This window comes from Pyrus communis, chromosome 7 (genome assembly GCF_041283825.1).
Source record: "Pyrus communis isolate YQ-2024b chromosome 7, ASM4128382v1, whole genome shotgun sequence".
NCBI lineage: Eukaryota > Viridiplantae > Streptophyta > Magnoliopsida > Rosales > Rosaceae > Pyrus > Pyrus communis.
Window position 1 is genome coordinate 3,012,919 of NC_142571.1, and position 26,863 is coordinate 3,039,781.

Consider the following 26,863-nt stretch of genomic DNA (forward strand, 5'->3'; position numbering starts at 1 on the left):
ACGATATATTTACACTAACTATTGGAAAATAAATTGATATCAAACTCGTCATTTACAAGATTCTAATTGGTGTTTTATTGTTTTCTAAAGTGATAAAACCACAGTGTTTTAAAAAACTCGTCTTGGGGTGTGCCTAGGCGGCCTTGGAGGCGGGGCTTCACCATTTTCACCTATGTTTTGTGGGAGTGGGCGAAATACTCGCCTAGGCTCGTCGGGGCACATCTAGGCACTTGAGGTGTCAACTGGGCGTCCCTTTTTCATTTTAGGTTGTAGAAATCTGGATTTCTTTTAGTTGCAAGGCTGTTTTTGAGTTGCAGACCAAGAAACCAGTGAAGGAGATGAAGACAACGACTAGGATTTTTTAGGCTGAGTTTTTTTTTTTTTTTTAATTTTTGTCTTTAAAGCTTTAATTGCCCCACTTTGTTAATATTTATTACCCCACTATCTTCATTTATTGACATTTATTACACGCCCATCTCCTTACTCTTCACCCTTTGCTTTTAATATTTATTTCCTCATATACAAGATAACCGTTTTTTATTTTATTTATTATTTTCCTAAATATGCTTATGATTGGTCGGTAGAAAAAACATCTTTTATTATATTTTTTAATGTTATATTATTCTTTTTTTTTTTTTTTTTTTTAAGTCTTTATATTTATCCTTATTTCTCTTTTTCTCCTTAAAATACACACACACACACACATGTGCATTTACTTAAGTAGATGCTTGAAAATTGATTAATTTGATTGCTTGATTAAACTTGGTCATGTGAGTTATACTTGTTTATAATTTGTGCACTTTTGAATGATAATGAATATTTATTTTACAAAGTATTATAATAAATACATAGTATGAAAATTAAGTCTCGTAAGACTTCGCCTCATGCTTCAAGGCTTTTACCTAGACGGAGTTATCTATCAAACGTCTCACTCACGCGTTCGCCTTTTAAAACATTGCAAAACCATAACAAAAGTGATAATGAGCTGAACAGTCAACTACGCCCTAACAAATGTCGAGTACAATGTGCAGTCTTAGGTTATTGGTGATAAAACCCACCTCGGTTACTGTAAAGATCAAACAGAAGAAAATCCAAATAAAAAAATTTGACTATTTTGACAAACTAGTGCTAGATATTAGTAAACAATCACCCATTTTAATCTTTCTCCTAAAACAATTTAAATATCCTGCAAAAGCAGCTAAAATAAAGCAGCCGTTTTAAGTATTTTATTACCAAATAAACAGAGTTTAAATTTATATAAACAAATGGGTAACCTACAAGAACAAACTTCATAGACTTCCTAGTTATTATCAATAATTCCCAACTGTTCTGGTTTGAGGACAGCAATTAAATTACAGTTCATGCATCATAATCAAGCGTAGCATTGGTATTAACAACGTGGTAAACAAATGCTAATTAAATACTCTCCCTAGTCTCCACAACTTGAAGAACAAACACCCCCTGCAGGTCCCATTCTTCGGATATCCGCATATACTCGAACTAACTCCCCGAGGCCACTGATTGGATTCACCACTACTATATTTTCTTCTCGAATTCATTTCCGACGTTCTAGTTCTATTGAATCATCAGCAAAATGTCACTGATAAAAGAATCCACTTTCATCATATTCTCTCAGTAAAATACTCTCATTTTCCTAGCAACTGCTATATTACAGTTGCAACTCTTAATCATCAAGCAAACATATTTGTGTTAGTTTCTTTCCTGATATAAGTATATTTATACACACACACACACATATATTCATATTACACGTAATGTACATAGGAGAAGTCTACATGCAACATAAAACTAACTAACTAAGCATTAATTTGGGAACCAGTTCAGCATACGTACCGTAATACTTTCACTTTGTCAATCTTCTCTTCTATTCTGTATCGTTGTTTTGAAAATTCATTAGGAGAACTACTTCGAGTTTCAGAAAAAAAATTATGGCAGCGGAAGTTCAGAAAGTAGTGGTGATCCAGGATGCATCCAAAGACATTGTTAGTTCGAGCTCAATCGAATGGGTCCTGCAAAGCTTTTCCCTTAAGCCTGGGGATGAACTTGTACTTCTTTTGGTTCTTCACCAGGTTAATAACCCTAGTACGTTAGCTGGGAGACTCTGTAAGAATTTTTGCTTTTGTTTTCCTAATAGAACGAAGAAAAAAAAGTCCGAAAGTATGACAAACAAAATCACCAATTAATATGATGAAAAAAAATGTTAGTTCTATTCTATGATTCTATCACACAGAACAGGTTTTGCTAATTTTTTTATTTCCCCCAATACCCCATTTTCCCACCTTCTCTGTCCTCTTTCTCAGTGGGATACAGAACCAAGATGGACTCGAGTTCATTTATTGGAACCAACCAGAAAGTCATAGAAGAAGAGCTTGTGAGGAAAACGGAGGAGTATCGTACCAAAGAGGAGATCACTATGATTTCTAGGATGTGTAAAAGAGTGAAGGTCAGATAAGACTTCCGGCCACTATTTCTTACAACGTGGAGATCACCTGCTGTTTGTTAAAGATATATAGATCACTATTCTATACTATGTATCATACCAATATTGCATCTTCCGCTTGGAATTTTTTTTTCAATCAAATGGATCACTTTTTGGATGACATTTCTCAGGTTGAGTTCAGCATGAAGGTCGTTGGTGGTCCCTCTCAGAAGATGGTTGCTGCAGACGCCGCGATAAGATTGGGAGCAACATGGGTGATTCTCGATAGGTCAGTCATTAATAGACTTGGAGAATTTGAAATTGTTCTGCTTCGTGCCGTACTCATCCAACCTTGTTTCACAAGTGCACCCTTCATTTTGCATAATAAATAAAAACAGACAATAAATTGTTAATAAGCTAAAATGTATCCGAAATATCAAAAGCTTATGTATTGAATTGAATTGATGAATTTGTGTTGTCAAATAGTCAATCATTTGACGAATGATTGAAGCTTTGTTAATAGTTATGGTTTCAATTTCAAGAGAACATAGTTATGGTGCAGTCTGAAATCTGAATTCTGAAGCCATAATATTATTAATTAAATTGTGTATTTTCAAGCTAGATGATGTGAAAAATCATTTTACTACCAATGAAGCTTCCTACTTCCTGCTTAAAACTGTTAAATTTCTGAAACATGTTAAGTTAAATTATATTTGTTATTGAAACAAACTGCGATTTGGAAACAATAAAATGTAAGAGGACATAGAGGCACCAACCTTTGAAAGCTTGTTTCTGATCTGATGATGCAGGCAGATGAAGAAAGACAAGCAATTCTTCATGGAGAAGTTGCCATGTGGCATATCGAGGATGAAACGTAACAATTCTGTTGAAAAATTGCGAGGGCCAAAGGAAATTGGGGGGATCATCAACAAACCAGTCACCAAAAAACGCAGTAAAAGCTCCCATGTAAGATATGATGAAATGATACCAGGAAGCCCAGAGGAAGAACTCTCTCCTAAAAGTAAGAAATCTAATCACAGCTCGTATGATCTGGGACTCGGAGTTCCAAGTTCATGGATTAAATTTACAATCAAAAGAGATTTTCACTATATTATCACACATAACTCCACATTTCTTGTGGTCGGTACCAAATGCAAGAACTTGACTAAGAGTGCACTTTGTTTCAGAATCTCCAAGTCCTCGTATGAGCAGTTTTGGAAAAGAACAAGATGGTCGTGGACACTCAAGGTCTAGCTATAGGAAATCTACATCATCAAGTGATCTGCAGCTAGCAAGTAGTTGGTCAAGTTCAACTCTGGGGAATACTGACCTATTTAATCCTGGTTTTGCCCGTAATTATGGTGAGGAAGAAAGCGCGACAAATGCTGAAAGAGGGAAAGCAGGAGAGCAGTCCTCATTTCCAATTCCAGAGATTCAAGCAAGGGATCAAAAGGAAATACATAATGGTGGGAGTCCCGATGAACAGAAACGGCGTGGCTACAAGGACGACTGGATAGGAGAATGTCGAATAGATGAAGAATTCAAAAATTCAGTATGCACAGTTTGCAAGAATAAACGCCCAACGATTGGATGGAAGAGAGACTTTACCTATGCAGATCTCGTAGCTGCTACGGACGGATTTTCCGACAAGAACTACTTGTCTGAAGGTGGATTTGGTTCCGTCTACAGAGGAGAACTTAATGGGCTGAAGATTGCTGTTAAGCAACATAAGAATGCAAGCTGCCAAGGAGAAAAAGAATTTGAGTCTGAAGTTCATGTACTCAGCAAGGCAAGACATGAGAATTTGGTAATGCTGTTAGGATCATGCTCACAAGGAAGCAAGAGGCTGCTTGTTTACGAATATGTTTGCAATGGTTCATTGGATAAGCATCTATCGAGTAAGTTGTGAACAAGCCTAGAAGAACCCGTAATTTGGAAAAATCAAGTGTTTTCCTTAATATTTCAGGATTGAGAGGTCTAACCCCTAAACGCTGCATAACATTTTTTCTAAAATCATGCAGAACACAAGCAAAGACCTCTCAGTTGGGATAAGAAGATAAAAATTGCTACTGGAGCTGCAAAAGGCCTACTATACCTACATCAAAACAACATCATCCACAGAGATGTGAGACCGAACAACATCCTCGTGACACACGATTATGAATCTCTGGTAAGTTTATTAAACCCAATGTGTCTGCTATTATTATCAGCTTTATGATCCTATAACATCACTGTTATTATGTGACTCGAATCCAATAACTGAAACATCAAGCGTTCTTCTTGCCACAGTTACTAGACTGGATAACCAATTTTTCAATACTCTTAAGTTAAACCTCATGGTTTAACCATAGTAACCACATTCATGCTTCATCTAACATGTTCTATGCATCAGCTAGGAGATTTTGGTCTTGCAAGAACTCAACACGAAGATTCTGATCGATCATCAGATACAACGAGAGTTGTCGGAACTCTGGGATATTTGGCCCCAGAATATGCGGAAAATGGGAAAGTGTCAACTAAGACAGATGTTTATGCTTTCGGGGTCATTCTATTACAGCTTATCACAGGACTGAGGCCTACTGACAAGACGCTTGAAGGAAAAAGTCTTGTGGGATGGGTAAGAGCTTCCATACCATAAATAAATCTAAAAATATACTCCCCACTGTTCATGACTTGTTACAAGGAAACATTAATTACTAATGACAAACAGATTACTAAGAAAAGGAGCAGCCTTCTAGTATGTTCATTATTTTGAACTAACAATTCTGTAACTTTCGTGCCAGGCAAGACCACTGTTAAAAGAAAGGAACTACCCAGATTTAATCGATCAGAAAAATGCAGATTGCCATGATGTTCACCAGCTCTATTGGATGGTTCGGGTAGCCGAAAAATGTCTCAGCAGGGATCCACACAAGAGATTAACTATGGATAGTGTAAGTCCACCTGATAGTAGACTGATAATTTCTATATGTCTGCATAATCTAGTCCTTCAACACAACAACTGGAACATAAAGTTTCAAACTAGCAATAGCGGAGCTAGGAATTTTTTACCAGGTGGACGAGATTAAAATTTTAAGTCTTTATAAATAAAGAAACTTGATACCTTATTTTTCATAGTATTAGCTAGCTTAAAAAATTCACAAGGTGAGCCAAAAAAATTTGTAATTAAACAAATACGTGTTAAAATTAAACAATTCCAAACTTGTACATGTACAAGAAGCGATGAGAAAAATAATGTAAGGAAAAGAGATGGTTTGCAAACTGTATTATATAATTTTATATAGTTAAACCTAGAGAATTCGAATTAGTGACTAAATATTTGGTGGACTACATTCGGAGATCAATCAAAATTACATGTAAAATTTTATTTTTCACCGCAAGCTACCTAGGCTACAACCCAGGGCAGCCCTTAACTTGGCTCCGCCAGTGCAAATTAGGACACAGGTTGGATACCTGTAGATGAATAATGGAATAAGAATAAAGATAAGTATCAAATAATGGATACCAAGAATATAGTTAGTTTTATGTGTGTGAATAACATTTTGTACAACAAAATAAACAAGAAAGTACTAACCCATCAATTGATAACCAAAATCTGGGGCATTTCTGTTTGTCATTATGGTCTCGTTTGGTATGTAAGTTTGGATTGGAATGGATATATCACTAACTTAAGGTACGTATAGAAATATTATTCCTTAAACAAAGGGATGACTTAACCCATACGTGGTAGGAATCTAAAATATAGTTACAATTGAGTTGACCTATTGTACAAGGAAACATAAATTAAGGAGAAGGATCCGTAGATGATGATTCTTCTAACAATACGTTTGAAGGAAGAATGAAGCAGATGACACTTTATTGCAGTGGCGAAAAATAATAATGCTTATGCACCCTCTCCACTAACATTTAAAAATTTAACTCACTAATGCTATCATTTGTCTAAAAAAAAATGAAAATGTGAAAAATTATGTCTGACTAAAAGGTATCAAATGGATTACTCATGAATAAAACTTATCCATTACCTAAAATGGTAGGATTAGAAGAGACGACTTACTTATGTCTAATCCTCTTCTAATCCGTCCAAATAAAAAAATCATTCACTTCTACATTTAGTATGCTTTGAAATTTAGTGGTTATCTATTCCAATCCAGTCCTAGAGACCGAACGAGACTTGTAGTACTCTAATTTGCTCATCAATCATATCAATTGTACACATTATTTGTAACTTTTTATAGGAAGCTACCTGGGGCAAAAGAAAACTGATGGGTTTGGCTTGTGTTTCTGATACGATGGCAGGTGGTGAATGCTTTGAATTACTTGAATGATGCTAACCCAGTTAGTAGCATTGGAGACTTTTCACCAGCACAATCTGAGCCAGCTGGAAGCATTCCAGGATCTTCTGAATCGCATGCTACTGATTATATTAGCATAGAAATTACTCCTACCATGGACTACATGCAACATCCCACCTCTACTATTTCTTCAGAAACAGAAGGGTCTAGCTCTTTCACTGTCTCCGAGAATTCCCCCTCGGGTACTAGTTCGGAGTACTGAAGACGAGAGACAATTCTCGGAATAATAATAATGGTGAGTACTCTTCCCCAGAAATGATTTCCGCACACACGTCGTTTCTCATTATCTCGTAATTATCTTTTATGTAATTAAGATATTTCAGTGTGCATGTGGAGAAAACAAGGGTGCGGAAACGTTCCACATCTTTTTGAACTTTTTATTTTGTAAACAAGAGTGGTGGAGTACTTTTAAGGGTGAGATTACCAATCTCCCCATGAGGAAAGTTAATCGAACTTTTTGGGTTGTACGTACTGTGGTGGTACCTCTTCTCTGCAAAGGCCCGAACGTTCTAATTTTGTATGACTATATTAAGTTTGACATTTGGATATCCATATCTATTTTTCCATGACATTTGTTATTTTTTAGTTCAAACCATATATAACTTTTTATCCGAAATAGTCCATGAGATTGGTATAAGTTTTTACTTTGATTCCTGAAATTTGAAATTGATAGAAGTGGTTTCCGAGTTTGTCCACCATCAATTGTTTTGTTCTTCCATAAAAAATCTTTGTTAAATAAAAACCAAAGTGACAAAATACTCTCAATTTAGTAAATAATGGGCCAAAATGATATAACAAAAATTGAGGTATTTTTGTTATTTTATCCTTATTTAACGGAGATTTTTCATGGAATGACCAAAATGATTGATGTGGGACAAACTCAGAAACCAGTTCTATCGATTTTAAATGTAGAGACCAAAGTGAAGAGTTTAACCAATTTTAAAGACTATTTGGCTAAAAAGCCATTTTCTTTTGATAGAGTTACAGTCATATATAGAAACAAAATGGAGAATTAATTTTGGGGAGTGATTACATCTCTATCATCTTTTTACACATCTTTATTTTATTTTTATCGTCAAATTGGGTTTCGTTCACATGGATGTAATTGATGAAATTGAAGTTCTACCATAAAATCAATTGGCAATATGGGGAGTAGCCCAAGATCATATAAGCACATAGCAAACCTTGTCTCTTACCAATATGAGACAACTCTCAACACGCCCCCACACGTGTGACGGATTTTCAACCCTACACGTGTACAACAACTGGGTGACGTGGAGTGCGTGTGGCCGTTGGGCTTCACACGTGGACAACCTTGCTCTGATACCATGATGAAACTGAAGTTCCACCATAAAACCAATTGGCAGTATGGGGAGTAGCCCAAAATCATATGAGCATATAGCAAACCTTGTTCCTCATCAATGTGAGACAACTCTCAACAGTTACAATGGCAAAATTTAAAGGCTCAATTTATAAATTTTTTTTTTTTTTTTTTTTTTTTTTTTAATTTCAGTTTTTACTTTTTGTGTTGAAAATAAAATGGCATTATATGGGGAAAGAGCGATGAAGAAGAGTTATGGAAAAGGAGATAAAATAAGGATGAATGAATAAAAGCAAAATTTTGAAAATGGAACCAACCTAAATTATTTCATTTTTAAATTTCAGTTTTTACATTTTGTGTTGGAGATAAGATGACACTATATGAAGAAAAATAGTGATAAAGAAGGGTTATGGGAGAGGGGAGAAAATAAGGATAAATGAATAAAAGAAATTTTGAAAATAAAACCAAGTTAAAGTAGTTTTTGGGTTTTTGCTCGTCTTTTCTTGTACATTTTTTCTACCCATCTCCCACAACCATTTTTCATCGATTATTTTTCAAATCTCCTTTTCCCTATATAGTTCTCGAATTGGTTTTATAATGAAATCTTAACTTTCTTCACATTAGAGCCATTTTCCCCTATATAGTTCCCGAATTGGTTTTATAATGAAACCTTGACTTTCTTCTAGTGTTTTAAATGACGAGCTTCGAGGAGCGCCTAGGTGGCCTTGAAGGCAAGGCTTCAGCAATTTCGCCTCTGTTTTATGGGAGTGGGTGGAAACTCGCCTAGGCTTCGTCAGGGCGCGCCTGAGGCGTTGACTTGGCACTCCTATGATCCAAAATCTTGCTTGAAATCTGAAATTGTCTGGAAACCTCTGTGCTTTGTAACTTTGTTGCAACAGCGTCTTCACGAAGAAGATGACTGCACGAGGAAGAAGAAAGGTTTTTTATTTTTAATAAGGCCCAAAACAACATCGTTTTGGCCAAGTTTAATTTTTTATTTTATTTTTATAATCACTGCAACCTTCTTCTCTGCTGTACCCATTTTCTCTATATATTTCATCAACCAATACCCGATTCTCTCTGCTATATTTCACCCCATCCCCAATTCCTCAAACCCTAAATTCTCAATCCCAATCCTATATTTCAATTTTACTTCAATCTCATACCTCAATTTGTTTCAAAATTCTCCAAACCACCACAATTTGTTTAAAAATTCAAGTTTTTTAGTATTCTAATCTCAATTTGGCTTTTGATTAATTGTTTTACAAAGTATTATAATATATATTAAATTATTTAGGTCCCGTGAGACAACCTCAAGCCTAGGTGAGGCTATCCATGAAATGCCTCGCCTCCGCCTTAATACATTGCTTTCTTCACGTCAGAGGTCTCAGTCTACCGCACATCTCCTTTTGATCCACCCAAACTAACAATTTAAGTCAATAAAACTATCGTTTGCCACATTTTATCAACGAGGGGAAAAAGAATAGAGAGCAAGGGAAGAAGGAAAAGCGTAGACAGTAATCAGTATGGACCAATTCAAATGCAAATAAATTAAAACAAACTAAGCAGGTTCCATCGTATGAGAACGGTTCCATGTTCGAAAATGCATAGTTATTCTGCAATCATAGCAAAAGCCTGCAAGCAAATTGTACCTCATATGGTTCTCTTTAGGCATACATGCATGCATTGCAAGGTTTGAAAAGAAACCGAATGAAAACCACAAACAAAAACATAACCACGACTCATGAAAAACACATCCTGCAAGTCTCGGTTGCAAGTGACCTTTTCTCAGACGAGGACTCACTTCCCCCACAGTAAACAAGTCATCTTCGGCGACAAAAGTTTCAGGTTCATACAATTGACAGAGCGGTTTCTTAAGGATGCTGAGCAGACATTTGACAGACGGGAAGCATAGTGTTCCATGGACATGAACTAAAACCCAACCCTTGATTTGATGCAGGACTACCAGAAGCCAGGTGCTTGCATTCCGCTGCCAAATCATCTCCCAGCAGTGATGCAATACTTTCATGCATGCCGTTACCAAACCATTCTGAAGCAAGTATAGCATCAGGACGAGTATAATCCAACTGAAGTGCGGTTTCTCTTTCTGTATCTGGGGTCCAAGCTTGGTCTACCAGTTCTGATTTCACATTGCACCCTGGCAGAATAGTCAAACAACATAAGTCATAAGAACAGGCAGGACAGGACATATTCTGCACATAGATATGGACTTATCCAACTGCTAATACAAAAAATGATGCTATAGGAATATAAGAATCAATTTACAATGTTACTATCAACCTCATTCGTCTCCAGGTCTCATAGATTAAGATACTCACCAGTAAAGGTCTCAGTAGGCAGCGGTTCATCTAATGAACTTCCACTGGCACTGATAGGTGTACACTCACTGAACAGCGAAGTAGCAGAATGACCCACTGGAGAAATCGGATCTTGATATTCTTCCCATTCTGTCTCGCAAATGTTCAAATTGGAACTTTCAGCCACATCGCCAGGAGTAACACTGGATGAATTTGAACTCTTCTCAGATGAATGATTATTCGCACTACCGAGAGTCTTTGCCTCATGGAGTAAAGCATCTAGCAGGCCGCTATTACGTGGTGAAGTGCAATCAGACTCAAATGTACCAACCGGTGGGGGCGATTGGATAAAAGCATCAACTGATTCAAGTAAGGGGGGTGGAGGAGAAGTGCTCCAGCTACCTAAATCAGTTTCTGCATATTGGAGTGAAGGGAGCTCCAGCTTCACAGCCCCGGTTGTGGGCTTAGAAGCCGAAGAATTGCCATTTGAAAGGGAATGGCTACCCTGAATTACACCAAAAGACAGTGGAATGGTAGGATCAGGATCATGAGGAAAAGGCAACCTGACTGTTTGAGCAACTTTTTCACAAGTATCATTTGGGAATTGATCAAACAGGGGGAAACCATTTTTGAAACTACCATCAGAAGTAGAGAATAAAGCTGTTGATTCTCGAAGACGCTTTTGGCGATGCATTGTTGGTGCCATAAAACCACAATATGGAGAAGAACCAAGGCCTTTCATCAGCATTCCACCAGAAGAAATATCAGGAAGTTCAGGAACATAAGGTAAGACACAGTTGTTTCCTTGTAAACTGTCGAATACAACATCAGGTATCTCAAAACTGTTAGTTTGCATGGAATCATTATGGGCTCTGTCCGCACCATTAATTCCACCACTGGACTGGCCTTGTTGACTCTCCTGCAATGCTTGCAAACACACCTCAGGAGGATAAAGTGGTAAGCCAGCCCTCTGGCGCCTCTTAATTCTGGTATTCCAGTAGTTTTTTATCTCATTATCCGTACGTCCAGGCAACTAAGGAGTGCAGAAAAGACAGTTAATCATTTCCAATAAACAAAGGAAAACACTTTGAGAAGAATACTACGAAAATTAAGATTCTAATCAAGCTGACAATAATTGATAATTTATTTTATTTTCAATTTGAAACTAGTAAGAGAAAAAACCATTGAAGGAACCCATTATAAAAAAAATAGTAAAAAGAAGTACCAGTCTGTGAAGAACATTTAGGTGAGATATGTTAATATGGTGCATCTGCTACAACATGCATTTTGTGCAACAATGAACTTTATCTTCTTATAATAATCTCCTAACATACACACTTTAATGATCTCCATTTTTTTATCTAAACAACAATACCATATATTATGAAATTATATTTTACCCCTTTAGGGATGCAAAATATCTTAGGATTAATACGTGTCTTCATCTAGCCAAAGTATCGTGTAAGATTGTACATTCTGTTACTGCATTCGGTCAAGATTTTAGTTTCCATAAAATTCGCAAAACATAGACTATAAAATCTAGGAAGGATATTTAACATATGTATCACCCTAAAAACTTTTCTCTGATCTCTCAAATGCTCAACACACAATAAATCTGATAGATATCACGTCCAGGTTCTCATTCACATCCATCTAAGAAGTTGTGGAGGAACAAAAGCTACAAGATTTCAATACGGTTTTAACCAATTGAGAATCAATGTTACTTAGAAGTTGTATCAAACTAGGGTATTGTTACTGTTATCTTTTATGATTTTACTCTCTTTTAAATTAAGGGAACACTTTGGATCACTGTGTAGCGTTATCTTTTAGGATTTTATTAATTTGATCTTAATAGATAAATCATAATAGGCACAAGTTCTTTACTTGTGGTAATGCAAAATATGTGCAGCAGTCAACAAGTTTTAATTTTGTGTTCTAGAAGGTGAACATATATAATGACAACACTGGTAAGTAATTAGGAAGTCTGACGGAAAGGATAAAGGATAATTGGAGAAACTATCAATGTTTGTTTCATGCAAAAGAAGCATCCTACTACACAAAACCAAAAGTTGCAGCTAAAGCTTTGAAAGAAAATCCCAAAAGAATGAACCACATAAAATTTAAGTTTGAGGCAATACAAGGAAATAGAGCTTCGTATGAACCATATAGAAACAGACAAAAATAAACCATGTACTTACGTGTGCTGCCATGCGTGCCCATTTGTTCCCCATCTTGGCATGGAGTTCAACAATCAGACGTTCTTCATCAGGGGTAAATGTCCCTTTCTTCAGGTTCGGCCTTAGGTGATTTGCCCATCGCAGTCTGCAGCTTTTGCCACAACGGAACAGGCCCGAGTGCTTCTGAACAGCATTCCAGTTTCCTTCCCCATGCCTATTAACATACTCCACCAAAATTGTGTCTTCTGCCGAGGTCCATGGCCCTTTCTTTAGAACAATTCCACCATTTCCACTCCCTCCATTACTCTCATCCATCAACGGAGAATCAATCTGATCCTTGTACAGCACTCCATCTTCACTGTCATTTGTTGTCCGACTCATCTCTTGATTTGTGATCAAAACTCCTACCAAGAGCCAAGACCATGCAAAGAGTAGGCTGACAACCTGGAATAAATAGAGAGACAAACACAGTAATAAACACAACCGCAGCGCCAATTGTTATACATGCACTCCAGCTTCGTGCACAAAGTATTTATTTATGGAACAGAACAAAGAAAAAAAAAACAAATAGCCAATGGTTTAAACAAAAATTTGATCCATGTCATAAATACAAACGACCCCCAAAACTCAACAGCACACAAATATAAAATAAATAAATAAACTTTAATCCATAAACAGAAAGAAAACAATAAGGAAAATCATAAAAGCAGTTCCTGATAGGCAATATGGGACAAGGGAGTAAAGATGGCATAACATATACATGTAGCATTATTTCAACACTACTTATGAGGAATTAACACTAAGATGCAAATTAATGATATGTTCTAAAATGCAGATCTTCAAAACCCACAAAAGGATAAGCAGTGAGTTATATTCAAAGGTCGAATTAAATCCTTTTTACCCCATTCAGAAGCAAAAAAATAAAAAACAAGGAAAGTGGAGACAAACCCATATCCAAATCATAATGACTTTGTTGATTAGAACCACCCATATCCAAATCACAATGACTTTGTTGATTAGAACCAAGACTATATATGGCAACCACATTTATTACCATATGGATGATAAATACTGAAACCCTCAGCTGAATTAATTGGAATTTATACACAAACCCAATCACGCCGAAAACTCATCGCATACCTGAATTAGAGGGAAGATGGAGCCAGATGCAAATTTAACCAACAATTGAAGCTGCGAAATCAACCAAAATCCAAAGACAAGTCCTTTTGCGCCCAATTGAAATCCCCGGAATCGGAAACGGAAATTGAAAAAGAAATCGAAATCGGGAACTCAAAAGTAGTGACGGAATGAGCTAAGAGCTGAGAAAATCGTGCCAACGGAGCACCTGAAATCGACGAAAAGGGTCAGAATTCAGAAGAAATCAGCTCAGAAAAGTGAGAAATTCAAGAAATGAAAGGCTAATTTGTGCTGGAATCGCAATTCCAAGAGCTCCAGCGTCTACCCAAATGCGAATTGCATGGAATCGAATTGTGGGTTTGTAAATTTACAGATCCGGAAAACGGAAACCCTAGGTGAAGAAAACGAAAGGAGAGATTGAGGCGAGTAGGAATCTAACCGCAGTTTTTGAACGAGGAGAGAGACGATTCGAGCGTAGAGAGAGCAACACATCTGCAAACTGAGACGGAGATCCGAACACAGACATTTACACACACCCACACCCAATACACAGAAGAGAGAGAGAGACAGAGAGAGAGACGGATGAAGAGAGAGAAATGAAAAGCGGAGTGATGTGAAATGGCGAATAAAAAAATTGGGGATTTGAGAAGCGAAATGGCAAGAGCAGAGCGAAGTTAGGGTGACTGTGGACTCCCTACCACCTCACTCACTCTCTCTCTCTCTCTCTCTCTCTCTTCACCCTTTTTCTTCTCCTTTACTTTTTCTATTTTTCTTCCTCAAAATTTTATTTTATTTTAAATAAAATAATAATTAAAATATGTTTTTTGGGTAACGAATAACAATATCTATGTTTAATTAATTCCTCTCACTTTTTGGTCGAGCATTGACTAATTACGATGACAGGAGTGATCCTATTTTCAATCACTATCTTATCCCTCGATCCATTTTTAAATTTTTTTTTGTCAAAGGATAAAATTTTATTAAAGTATAATGAAAACGTTCACGTTTTAGTAAGAATATTAAATAAAAACTCAAAACGCAAAAGATCTGAACGAAAAACATCTTCACACGAGATAAATATGAATCAACACCATGAGCAGCGGAATTTCCATTCGATTTGACGTACAGAAACCTCGCCTTCCCTAATTGGGACACCAAACATCTAATACCATAAATGAAACGCTCTAAACTAGCATCCATTGAATATACCTATTGAGCATTCGAATTAGCGATTGAGCATCGGATTCGATCTCCACCCTTGCACAGCCGCCCTCTGTACAAACCAACAACGCTGCATGAACTGCCGCGGCTTCCGCCATAGCAGCACAATTAAAGAAGACACCTTAAAAGATAAATAACAATAATATGTTTAGCGCAAAAAGGAAACAAGAGTCCTAGACTCACATTGGGTTGTGAAAGAGGTACAATATGTAAGTTGAATTCGCAAAGAAGACATAAAGGAAGAGAATGGACGAAAAATCTGGAACGAAAATGTGCGGATGTCCTTTCCAATTATAGGGTAAGAAGCTCAAAACTTAAGATGATTAGATATTGATGATAGTTTTGTCATATTAACTAAAATTTTAAGCAATTTGTTTTATTAACTTCTTGAGTTCATTAATTAGTTATCTCACCCCATTCCGTTAAATTTTTTATCCATACTAAGTTGCATGCCTCGCGCATGGCTTATGTTCAGGGTTCTTTTAGGCATTTCAACACCTTAATGGCCTTACAATAAATTGCCTTAAAAAAAAATTCCTAAAAAGCACAGAAAGGGCTAATCTAGAATAAGATAATCTGAGGATTTTTTGTTCCAAAAAGGGGAACGACGGGCACTCTCTTCTCTATGTGTCAAATTGAACTTTAAGGCAATTTTTTCTCACTATCTAGTGCCATTGATTTGGAACATGATTAGACAATGGACTGCATTTTTTATATAGTAGCAATAAAGTGAAAGAAATTGCCATGATTGAACATTTTTTAATGGACATGATTGGTCACATTAAATTCTCAAAGCTTGCAATTTACCACAACTCCATGTTAGTGAGTTTAGTGTACATATTAGTAGTTCACCATAAGCTATTCAAATGAACATGACATGTTTTTTAAATAGCCAAAATTTAAGAATTTGTACTAAAAAGAAGCAAAAACCTTATAAAAAAAAAGGAGGTCAAAAGTCGTAAATAACTCTGGATATAAATCATGTGCAAGTTGGATGCAAGATTTAACGAAGCTATAGTGAGATTACAGATAAATGATTTCAAAAAATTGACATGAGAAATCATTTAAAATTTTAATTCATATGACGACAATTGGAAAATAAAATGTATAACTTCGTAAGACATTTCAAAATATTTCCCTTTTGAAAACTTTGAAACCTAATTTCATCCATTTGTGTCAGCAATTATGTGCATGGAACCAAAAAGCCAAAGAAAAAGAAGGAAACATAACGTAGCATGCATGAATAATTGCTACCCTTGGATTTTTCCAACTGTTTTGATAACTCAGAAAAATAGATGGATGATATCTACTAGTTCTTGGTATCATGGTATGCGTCCACACTTAGGCCGAGAATGTCTCAGGATTTCCAAAACTGAAGCCATATATAAAGTTTGACTTGTAAGGAATGTTGATTTTAAACTTGATATAAGTCTAATTTTATTAGGAATAGTTCATTTTATTAAAAAAAAACACAATCCCTTGAGTTTAAGATTATTTTATTATTAATAATTATCTATTTAATGAAAAAGTTAATTTTTTTCATAGTTATCTCTTTAATAATTATTTTCTTATTTTATTTTCACCTTTTTTGTTATTTCCTTTTCTTCTTTATGCTCTAGAACTCATTTATATATTTTATTTTAAAATTTTTATAATCAACCTATATCACAGATTAATTATATTATTTACCTCTGTGACATATCTTTTTATAACCAATATGTGTCAGAGATTAATGTGTCTTGCTCATAAGTAGGTTATGATTTTTCACATTTTAGTTGGGTTTAAATATCTTGCATATAGGTATTATTACCCATTCATGTATATTTGTTCCTTGAGTTAGGTTGTATGTTCATATTAGTATATTAGCTTTTTGTGAGAAGATATTAAGGTCTAGTTTGGTACTAAGGTGATTCTGAAAAAAATTGGTATAAAAAAAAGTTGGGAGCTGTTTTTGTGTTTGGTAAACATTCAGCTTCAGCTTTTTTTCACAGTTTTGGGTGAAAAAAAAGCCAAAAACAAGAAGCTGCAAAACTCAGTTTTGAAAAATCGGTTTTTTTTCACATCTGTTTTACATAAAAGTTTACCAAACACTATAAAACTGTTTTTTTTTTTTTTTTTTCAAAAGCACTTTTACAAAAAAGTTTACCAAACACTATGCTGCTTTATTTCACAGTACAGCAGAAACAGTTTTTTTTCAAAGCACAACAATACCAAACCAGTCCTAAGTAGATTGAAAATAAACCAATTTTGAAATATTCAAAATTCAAAAAATGCATGAAATTAGAAGATTTTAATTATCTTTAATATTTTAAAAAATATATTAAAAAAAAAGAGAGAAAAGATAAAACTGAGCTTAACCTAATAGTTGCCTTAATTTTTCAAACAAAAATATTACTCTTACCATTTAATTGTATCATCTTTCTAATAGAAATGAGACTCACATGCATCGAATGACTCTATATCTGTTAGAGAGATGATATAAATAATGTAACAACTAAGTGATAAGTATAACATTACTCTTTTTCGAATCCAGATGTTAATGCCCTCACTAATTTAATCCAACACGTCTCAACTTTTGTTTTTTTTTTTGGCTTTCTGAAAGTGGATTGTGTGAGCCTCTACTCAAGCCCAAGTTGCGAGCAAATGTTGCCATATTTGGCAGAAATGCATACCTTTCTCATCCATTCCTCTCCTTATACAAGATTTTTAGATGACAAAGCCATATTTCATTCATGATCTATGGCGTATGCATGAATTTAATTATATTTGGCTTTCCACTGAATCTCGACTGTGTTTTTAGTAGTATGTAATGTATGTGTATCACAACCGGATATATGCTATCTTCAAATATATCTTTTTTTTAGACTATGTTTGATCTAGGCTATAACCGCTAGCCTCTAGATGGGGTTAGACCCTCAGAAGCCACGTCAGCAACTTCGACTGAAAATTTGACAAATTTGACAGCAGAGGTAATGTAGGACACATAGAAATTTAATTTATAGGGTAAATTGAGACCAAGATGAATTTTATCGGATAAAGTGAGATTTCGAAGATACATTACAATTACTAAGGCCTAAAAGCAAAACCCCAAACAAATACGATACACTCTTCAAACCATCCATACAGGAACAATAAAGGGAAATTACTTGTACACAAATTTTCCATTTTGCACTCTTCCCTTTATTTATGTGCCGCTTCTTTTAATTTATTCAAATTAATGATAAGAATTAAATAAGGGTGTGCAAAATGGGAAAAAAAAGCGGGTGAAAATCGTTTCCGATCAATAGTATTAGTACTAAAAATTGGTGCCCGCACGTTCTTGCGGGATTGAAATATGTATGAAAAATTATGTTGAAAGATATAAGAGATTGTGTCACAAAAGTTAACACTATTTACATTGAAAATGTTAGATGAATTGTTATGTACAAAAAAATTTGATCCACACAGTCCACATGGGTAGTTCATGTCGCCTTGGATTGATAGTATCACTTGATCAAAAGATAATAGAACTTTGTCCTACCTACACGCCAAAACGATTAGATTGACACATTCTACACCTGGGTAGTTTTTGTGGCTTTGCATCGATAGTAATATTTACATACAAAAGATTACGAAACATTATCCTGTTTACATGCAAAAAGATGACAAACTATTGTTCTATTTACATTAAAAAAAGATCATAAAAGTTGTTGACTGGAAGATGGTTTCCGTTGTGAATGCAGGTTTATTGGCTTCATTGAAACTGTGAATCAAGAGACTGAATTTATATTGTATATGAGATCCATGACATCAGATTTATAATGTAAAGAGAATAAGTGGAAAACGAGCATTCTTATCTGTAAAATCAACTTGCAGAGGTAAGCCATTAAAATCAAGTGTGTTGAGGAATTCAGTAGGATACATTATATTAAGATTCTCAAAATTTTCAGAAGATGGGCATAAAGAATCTGAACTTAATTTGACCAAATAACAAATTTATTGCATAATCATTTATCTCCGTTACAATATTATTTTTTAGTGTAACAATAGCTCGCTCTCTCGTAAATATTCAACATTGGCAAAATGGTTTCCAAAATTTGAATAAGTTGCTGAAAAAAATAGAATGAATAAGATGAGAGTGTAAATGAATGAGTACGCCATACTGGTTCTTAGAGAGATGCCAGACTCAAATGTAATATCAATGAGAAAAAGGAAGTAAAGGAATACCTACTAAGTTCTATATGCAGGCAAGCTTAACCATATCGAAGCTACTTGGCCAGAATTTGTAGTGACCCACGGAGACTAAGTGGCATACAGCAACAGCACCTCCATATGTGCCACGATATATATAACCATACTGCAAAAGTTATTTCAAACGCACTACTGTGTATATCTGCACAACTAATAGAGCCATTAAAAGATAAAAGCAACTATCTTATTTGATGCTAATTACAAAACCTTGGCATATGTAGGCTTTGATTAAAAAGTTAAGTACTTACCAAATGATTCCAGTTGCAAAAATGCATGGAATATCTACAAGGTTCCCGATAAATCCAGAATTTTATTCTCTCTCTTCCTCCGTTTTCCCTGCACCCCAAGAACAGAAAAACGATTTAGTGCCTCGTCATACCCAAACCTAGCAAGCCAAGTACATTTTAGACCATAGAACATAGAAGCAGTAGTCATATAGCGTGAAATATAGATATTTTCGGACTAATATCTAAGTTCTTTTTTTTTTAATCAAATACGATTTCTCATTCGAATTGTAATATTCCACATGTATCTGACAACCTATAAGTCACATTAGAAAGATAGCTATCATGCAAACCATTTGATAACACATATTTAGAGAATTAATCAGTTGTGTGCATTTGAGTGAATGGTATCATATTTGATCTTAGGTGCAAAATTATATTCTACTGAAATAAGTATACTGTCTGCAATTTTGTTAAAAAAAATAAAATAGTTTAATATTAGAACAATGCCTTTAAACCATGAACATTTAATGTGGAAAAATTGGAAGTTGAAATCAGTGGAAAACGACATAGGATAGAGGATAAAATTCAAACAATGTTGTGATCAAAGTTGGAACTCCGTTGAGAGTTCAACAAAAAGATCAGTTGAAAATGCACTCACAGACCAACTTCGAAGAAAATATAGTGTCAAATGACTGTGCTAGGAATAGAAAAAAGCAAACTTTATATGGAAAGTGAAAATTTACCTGCAGACCAGCAGCAGCAAAAGCAGACGGAATACGTCGTGAGTTACTGCCAAAGTGAGAGAGCTAGAGGAGAGATGAAAGATGAGTAATTAGTTAAAGCTATAATTTTTTAAGCATGTTCTACAAATTGAATCCTTTAGCTATCACATTAACATCCTTGGAATGAACAGTATGCACGTTGTTAAAAAACAAACATAGATGCAATATCACCAAAATTATCTCCATGTTATTTTGTATTGTGATAAGATTTATGCTAAACCATGTTTACACCAAAATTTAATAATAAAAATACCGCAGTAACATGAGAGAAAGAGTTGACTTCTACCCCCAAAATCATAAAATTAGAAAGAAACAAAAAAAAAAAAAAGAAAAAGGATTTTGATAACATTGTATCTTAAGAAACCCCCCAATTTCGAGGGATAACTGCTTAATGAAATGATCTTAGTAAAATTTTCAGTTTATTGGTTCTTCTGCTTTATGTTACAACCATTTGACATTATAGTTGCAATGCAATATGCATCCAAGACCAACCCATCGCATTTGAAAAATTGTAAAATCGAAATGTGTGTCGTAAGACAAAAAATGAGAGAAGAAGAATTAATAACTACTTTTTATTTACCGTCTTTCTTCATTATGATTGCTTTATCGTACCTTACCATCCTAATTTCTACTCTTATCTTTCTAAAGTTCATTATCTAGAGAAGTCCATTTAAACTATTCCAACTGATTCCTTCCAATCTCTTGATTTTATGATCTCATTGGAAATCATATAAAGACAACTCCTATTTTATAAGCTATTTCTGCAAGTATTTTATGATTAAGAAACAACTGTAAACACATAAAAACACAAAACAACAAAACCTAGACACCGTGTCAGTGTGTGTGGGTGTGCATGTTTCTCCCGTACCTTTTATCAAACAGGTGGCATGCGGTGCTACTACGCAGGATTGAAGATTGAGTACCTGAAAATCATAGGACTCAAAAGTCATATTAAAGAAGAAAGAAGAAAAAAATATGACATGAATACTCAAGGATAGGCAATCAAAGTGAGTCCAGTGAACCCGCCTAAAATTGGGCCGATAACCCACCAGGAAACCCAAATGAAAAACAGAAAGAAGACCCAACTTTAATCTTAAGTAATGTATATGTTGGATTCTTCCATATTTATGAAAATAGAAAATATGATATGAAAAAAATTTCTTTCTTGTAGTTTTGAGGATGTCTGGGGTTAATTCATGCTCTTGTGCCAAGGAAATAATCTGTCAAATTCAACCACAAATGAGGTTAAGATTATTGTCAATAGCTAATACAACATACACTAAGAAGGTTCTTAACAACGAAGAAATAATCTCAAAAATCATACTCAACCTGCATTGCTGAAACGAACACTATAGCTTATATACATTCTCAAAGTCCTCTGCAAGTCGTCTCTCCAATGGCTCTGCAATCTACAAAAGGTTTTTAGGAGATTATAATTTAAAAACTGAATCACATAAAATTTCTGAAATTAGGTTGCTTCTTACCATGGTTATTTTATTCTTATTGGGTGTTTCAGCAAAACATTTCATTGACAAAGACTACACCACTGTTTCACAAAATGAAACAACAGGATCAACTCACATCAACATCGGGAGTGAGAATATAACTATCGATTATGTTTTTAACATATAAATAGGCAAAGAGTTATAAATACCAAACACAAAATGGACAAAATATTTTTACAAAGCTGTCTAAGTTTATATAATTTACAAAAAAAGACATTATCAAGTGGGAGAAAAAAAGAAAAAAGAAATAAAAAAGAAGAGCTGAAAAGACAAATGGAAGGGATGATCACGTCTGCCCCGCCCAATATATATATATATATATATATATATATATATATATTTTTTTTTTTTTTCCTTTTTTCTCCTACTTCGCATCATGACCTGACTATCTTTTCTGCCCTGCCCAATATATATATATATATATAAAGCCTTTAAGAGAAGGGATTTCATTTTAAAAAAAAAAATAGGAACATCTTCTTAACCATTAGATTTGGTTTTAATGAAATTATGTAGTTAAGATTCTGTGGCCTGTGATTTAATCTTAACTACATAATTTCATTAAAGTCAAATTTAATGGTAAAAAATGTATCCCTATTTTTCAAAAAAAAAAAAAGAATCCCTTCCCAAAAAGTGCTGTATATATTTCTGCCACTTTGCATTTAGTATCTCTTTTGTGGGTTGCTTTTTTCTTTTGGCTTTTTTTTCAAAGGTTTCGGATGTAGCAAAGAGGGGAGTGCATGCTGAAGAGAGACGCGAGGCCGTGAAGGACAAAACAGACTTCTTACTACATCAAAGTGTAAACATTATGGGAACCAAAGCAGAAACCAAGGGTATTTCCGCCTTTCACTGTTGACCAACATTGCTATCTCTCACATAATGAACAGTACATTTATGCTGAGCTTGAGTAGGTATAAATATAACGTGCTTCTTATCTCATGCCACACCATTAAGGTTCAAATGTACAAGATACGTATATTATTATGGGTTCTTCGTATTTGGTTCAATGAATAAAATGATGGATTTCTACCAATGCATTACGGCTTTGAAATTCTTCATTCTCAAAATTATTGTAATAATTTAGAACTCTCTCTCCTTTCCCTAATAATAGTAAAAATATTATTAAAAAAACACATTATTTTAGTTTTTTTTTTATTTAGTACAAATATTACAGCATAACAATCTAAATCTTATTCTTACATGATGAATTACACCATATAATGCAATACCTAGCCAATAATCACTGCTAGAAATTCTCAAATCTCTAAATAAAATCATAAGACAGCAGCAACAAAAGCAAATGAACTTCAATGATGAATCCCAAACTTCAAATGCAGTACACCACCTACTAATTCTATCTTGTTTCCGATCTACTTCTTCGTTTCCTGCACGTACTTCTCCATTTCGTTCAACCACAGGTCTGCAAACTCACAACCCTTCCAAGCCTCAAACCACGGCCCTCCGCGAGTATAGTGTATCGCCTTTGGGAAAGTTTCCGGATCATTCTCAACAACCTGGTTGTGCCCCTCAAGAAAGTTCCAAGTAAATGGGATGGACCCGATTTCTTCATCCTCAAGCCACTGAAACCTATGAAGAAAAGCGCCTGTTTGCGTATTCACAACCTCGGGTGTCAACACTTTGTTTTTGGGATGTCCGCAGTTATACAACACCATGGAAGACCAATTCTTCCTTGGATACACAGTCTGCACTGCTCCATCCATTTTTGTCGTCTCCTTTGGTGTGTAGTCATGTTGAACACATTATGGCATATTTGTCATCAGTCAAGTCTCTCAGTTCCTTAATGTCAGCAAGGTAAAGAAAATCACAATCCACAAACACTGCCCAACCTTCGTAGTTCGCCAAATGTGGAGTCAAAAACCGGGTAAAAGAAAACTCGGTGCTCTCTAGCTGTTCCCTTTCGCGCCAGTAAAGGCCATTCTTTCTGAGGTCCGATTGTTTGATTGGTATGATCTCAACGTGGATCGAAGATCGCTGTAGTATTGAGTGTCTACAAACCTCGTACGCAATGTCTTCGCGTGAATCGTAACCCACAAATATCTTGAAGGGGTTGTCCTTCTTCATGTCTCCATTACAACTCACTGGATGAACCTTCTTATCATTCAAACTCATCTTACTTGATAAAGATTGTACTGCAATCTGTTCAAAATTTAAAAGAGAAGAAACAATTAAAATAATAATCAAATAATGAGTTAATAAAATACTCATTATAATCCCAATCCATGAAGTCAAGTAGTGGAATTCAAAGTAGCCCAAATACTAGTAGTCCCCTTGGACGAACTGCAAGAGTGCAGAAGGAACATTTTTAGTCAGATATACACCAGTACCAACCCATTCTACAATTTACATTTTCTGCCAAATACAAATTTAGGGTCAGTTTAGTATCCTACTAAAAAAAATCATTATTTCTTAAGAACATCTCCTAAAAACAACTTTCTTTTAAGACTCGAAAACTTGTTTGGTTTGAGATTTAAAATTGTTTTTAAATCTTAAAACTTAAACTAGACAAAGAGATCCAAAAAGAGGGGTGTTGGAAAAGAGAGAGAAAGATGAGAGAGAAGAAAAGAAAGAATGACAGGATCGGAAGAGATAAAATGAAGAGAGAAGATCGGCAGAGATAGAGAAGGAGGAGAGAGTAACAAGAAACAAAAGAGAATGTAGAGAGCGGATTGAAAGAGAGAAAATTGGAGTGAGAGGGGTGGGCAGAGAGAAGAAATGAGTGGGCCTTTAAGTTTAAAAACTTAAAAATTTCATTTTTGGTGTTTTTAGATAATATGTTATTTCTTAAATTAGTCTTGAATTCAATAGTCCTATAAAACAAGTTTTCAAGGTCTAAAACTTAAAAAGTGTTTTTCAGTTTGAAAAATTAGATTCAAGTAGAATACTGAATAAGCCTTTACATTTTAATCAGATTCTAAAGCACAAATGAACAAACTAAATCCCCCCTTTCTCTCTTTTTTCATCTGAGCAATATTCTAATCTAACATAAAATGAAAGGAGGGGTATTTGTAGTGGGTGTAAAGGTGAGAGTACATTGCTCTAGCCAATTTGGCAATGCTCAAGTCTACAACAGACCAACACATTTTACGTTTTCTGCTAAACTCAACTTGGGAAAGCATGCATTTTAGCCAGATTCTGCAGAACGAATTATGAACCTCAGGAAGGTGCAAGCCAAAAATATTTCCAATAAAATCATTCCTCAAAGCTAAAAAATGATGACTACCATTTGAAGTAGAAAGAAACGTACCTTTTTGGCTCAAGTGAGTCACTCACTCTTGTTGCTTTGCCTCTGCAGATTGCAGGTGTTTCCTTGTGGCTTGGTTTTAAAGGCACGAGTTGAAACAATGAGTTAATACATAACGATAAGATGGGATCAATTGAGATGGCAAGCTCCAACTGCTGTGCTACAATTGCACATGAGCATGTCAGGCTGTCACATTAATTTTTAATTTAATTTTCATTTTTTTTAGTAATTTGCATGAAAGGAGATCACCGCTGTCGTAATGTTCCATTCCAATAATACCAAAATATTATTGGCTCATCAAATCCAAAGATCTTCCGGAAATTGCATGGTCACTTGGCCAGCATTGAAAGAGAATTAATGTTCTGTCGTGTTCTTGAGATGTATTGGCAAATCAAGCTATGGTAGAGAGTTATAAAACCCACCGACACAAAGTCACCTCCCCTCTTCTTGTAGTTCCCTTTAAATAAAACATTACAAAGAGATCTCTCTAACGATCTTGTTACTATATATACTCATCAAATAATAACTTAAAAAGAGTAAAAGTGCAAAAGTTAGATACAAGATTGACCGTAGTTATGTTTTAAAAGTAGAAAAATCATCAACTACTGTATTGATTATTATTATTATTATTTTAATTTAGTTTTTTAGCTAAAATGGTTTTTTAGATTGACATAACTTCTTAATTTGGTCATTGAGATTTGAAATCGATAGAAGTGATTCCTGAATTTGTCCGTTATCAATCATTTTAGTCATTCCGTGAAAAATTTTGTTTCACATAATCGACAATCGCAAAAAATCACCACCACCATCACTACCACCTCTGCTACCACAACATTTTCATGCCCATCACTCCGGCTCCCAGTCCCGCAACAATCACGGTTGCCACCACCACAATCACTAGCACTTTCCACTACCACATTTGTTGTATACCACTTCCCATTTGTAGATTGATAATTCTAAACTTGTATATAAATTCCATTAAGTTTTTAGGTTTCCCAAATAAGAAACTTAGTATGTTACAAAATATTAAATTCCATTATTTTGAAATTCTTTAATACTCTTAATAGGTTTTAGACTTTAGGTTACAATTGGACTTCAAAGCATGAAACTAAAACCTCCTCAAATAGAAAAAAAAATCACGGAAAAATACTAGTCCCTCTACACGAACTTACTGATGTACTCGAAGCCACGGAAAAAGATTACCACTCAGTTGCGTATGCCCACTAGATTGGTCACTCTCACTCTCACCCATATCCTAGCGACCCGTCGTCTTCCTCTAAAGCCAACTGTTCCACGTTAAGAACGTGAGCTGACTTGAAAACAATCTTCACGTTGGCTAATATGATTCCACCATACTATTGTGACCCTAAGATATTTGGTATTCTTGGAAATAATTTTGTTAATGCTTCAAAAAACTACCATGAACATCTTACCTCAATGTTTTATAGATGAGAAGGTGTTCCACATCAAATCAAATCATTGTTCTAAAGATCACCGCCTAGCACAACTTAGGTCTCGATTAGGCATTAGACTGTTGGTCAACACCCCGATTAATTCCTAGGCGTTTGAAAATTAAGGAAAGGTGCCTAGACCTCTTTAGCGTCAACTAGGTGACCGCGTAGCCTGCCTAGACTCACCCAATCACCCGTCTAGGTCGGGACTCTTATTTAGACAAAAACTCAATAAATTTCATTTGGATTTTATTTTTGTTCAATAAATTGTAAGAGACCTGTTAATATTTGAATAAACATTCATTATATGCTTGTTCCTTCAAGGGAAATATCCCCAAAATGGGACAATTTCTTAATCTTGGGACAGAAATAGGACAAACCGACCATGCACAAGTCATGCACACCATGCACAAAATCGAAATTTCTAAAATACCCACATATAA

General features: G+C 35.0%; 2 protein-coding genes and 1 pseudogene across 3 annotated transcripts; 1 reads left to right on the plus strand and 2 right to left on the minus strand.

Moving 5' to 3' along the window:
• Positions 1-1,765: 1,765 nt before the first annotated feature.
• Positions 1,766-7,358, plus strand: LOC137733563 (uncharacterized). Its single transcript, XM_088698023.1, has 8 exons — positions 1,766-2,464; positions 2,632-2,729; positions 3,250-3,461; positions 3,628-4,338; positions 4,462-4,610; positions 4,833-5,057; positions 5,224-5,373; positions 6,737-7,358. The coding sequence occupies exons 1-8, from the start codon at positions 2,339-2,341 to the stop codon at positions 6,992-6,994; spliced, it is 1,929 nt and encodes a 642-aa protein (XP_088554149.1). The 5' UTR covers positions 1,766-2,338; the 3' UTR covers positions 6,995-7,358.
• Positions 7,359-9,638: 2,280 nt separating this feature from the next.
• LOC137734163 (transcription factor GAMYB) lies at positions 9,639-14,480 on the minus strand. The gene is made up of 5 exons (XM_068473473.2): positions 14,185-14,480; positions 13,749-13,953; positions 12,630-13,052; positions 10,453-11,464; positions 9,639-10,271 (listed from the first exon to the last, which is right to left on the minus strand). Exons 3-5 carry the CDS (start codon positions 12,987-12,989, stop codon positions 9,988-9,990), a joined length of 1,656 nt encoding a protein of 551 aa, XP_068329574.2. The 5' UTR covers positions 12,990-13,052; positions 13,749-13,953; positions 14,185-14,480; the 3' UTR covers positions 9,639-9,987.
• An 8,395-nt stretch (positions 14,481-22,875) lies between these two features.
• LOC137733565 (protein CDI pseudogene) lies at positions 22,876-25,091 on the minus strand (annotated as a pseudogene). Its single transcript, XR_015964538.1, has 2 exons — positions 24,973-25,091; positions 22,876-23,864 (listed from the first exon to the last, which is right to left on the minus strand). The product of XR_015964538.1 is annotated as a protein CDI pseudogene (transcript).
• Positions 25,092-26,863: the final 1,772 nt, after the last annotated feature.

Excerpts from the sequence above, each read along its gene's own strand:
- LOC137733563 (XM_088698023.1), top strand. The coding sequence starts at position 2,339 with ATGGACTCGAGTTCATTTATTGGAACCAACCAGAAAGTCATAGAAGAA. Across the intron at positions 2,730-3,249 it reads ACATGGGTGATTCTCGATAG|GCAGATGAAGAAAGACAAGC; the intron begins GTCAGTCATTAA and ends CTGATGATGCAG. Across the intron at positions 3,462-3,627 it reads GGAAGAACTCTCTCCTAAAA|AATCTCCAAGTCCTCGTATG; the intron begins GTAAGAAATCTA and ends ACTTTGTTTCAG.
- LOC137734163 (XM_068473473.2), bottom strand. The coding sequence starts at position 12,989 with ATGAGTCGGACAACAAATGACAGTGAAGATGGAGTGCTGTACAAGGAT. Across the intron at positions 11,465-12,629 it reads GGGCACGCATGGCAGCACAC|TTGCCTGGACGTACGGATAA; the intron begins GTAAGTACATGG and ends TGCACTCCTTAG. Across the intron at positions 10,272-10,452 it reads GCCTACTGAGACCTTTACTG|GGTGCAATGTGAAATCAGAA; the intron begins GTGAGTATCTTA and ends CTATTCTGCCAG.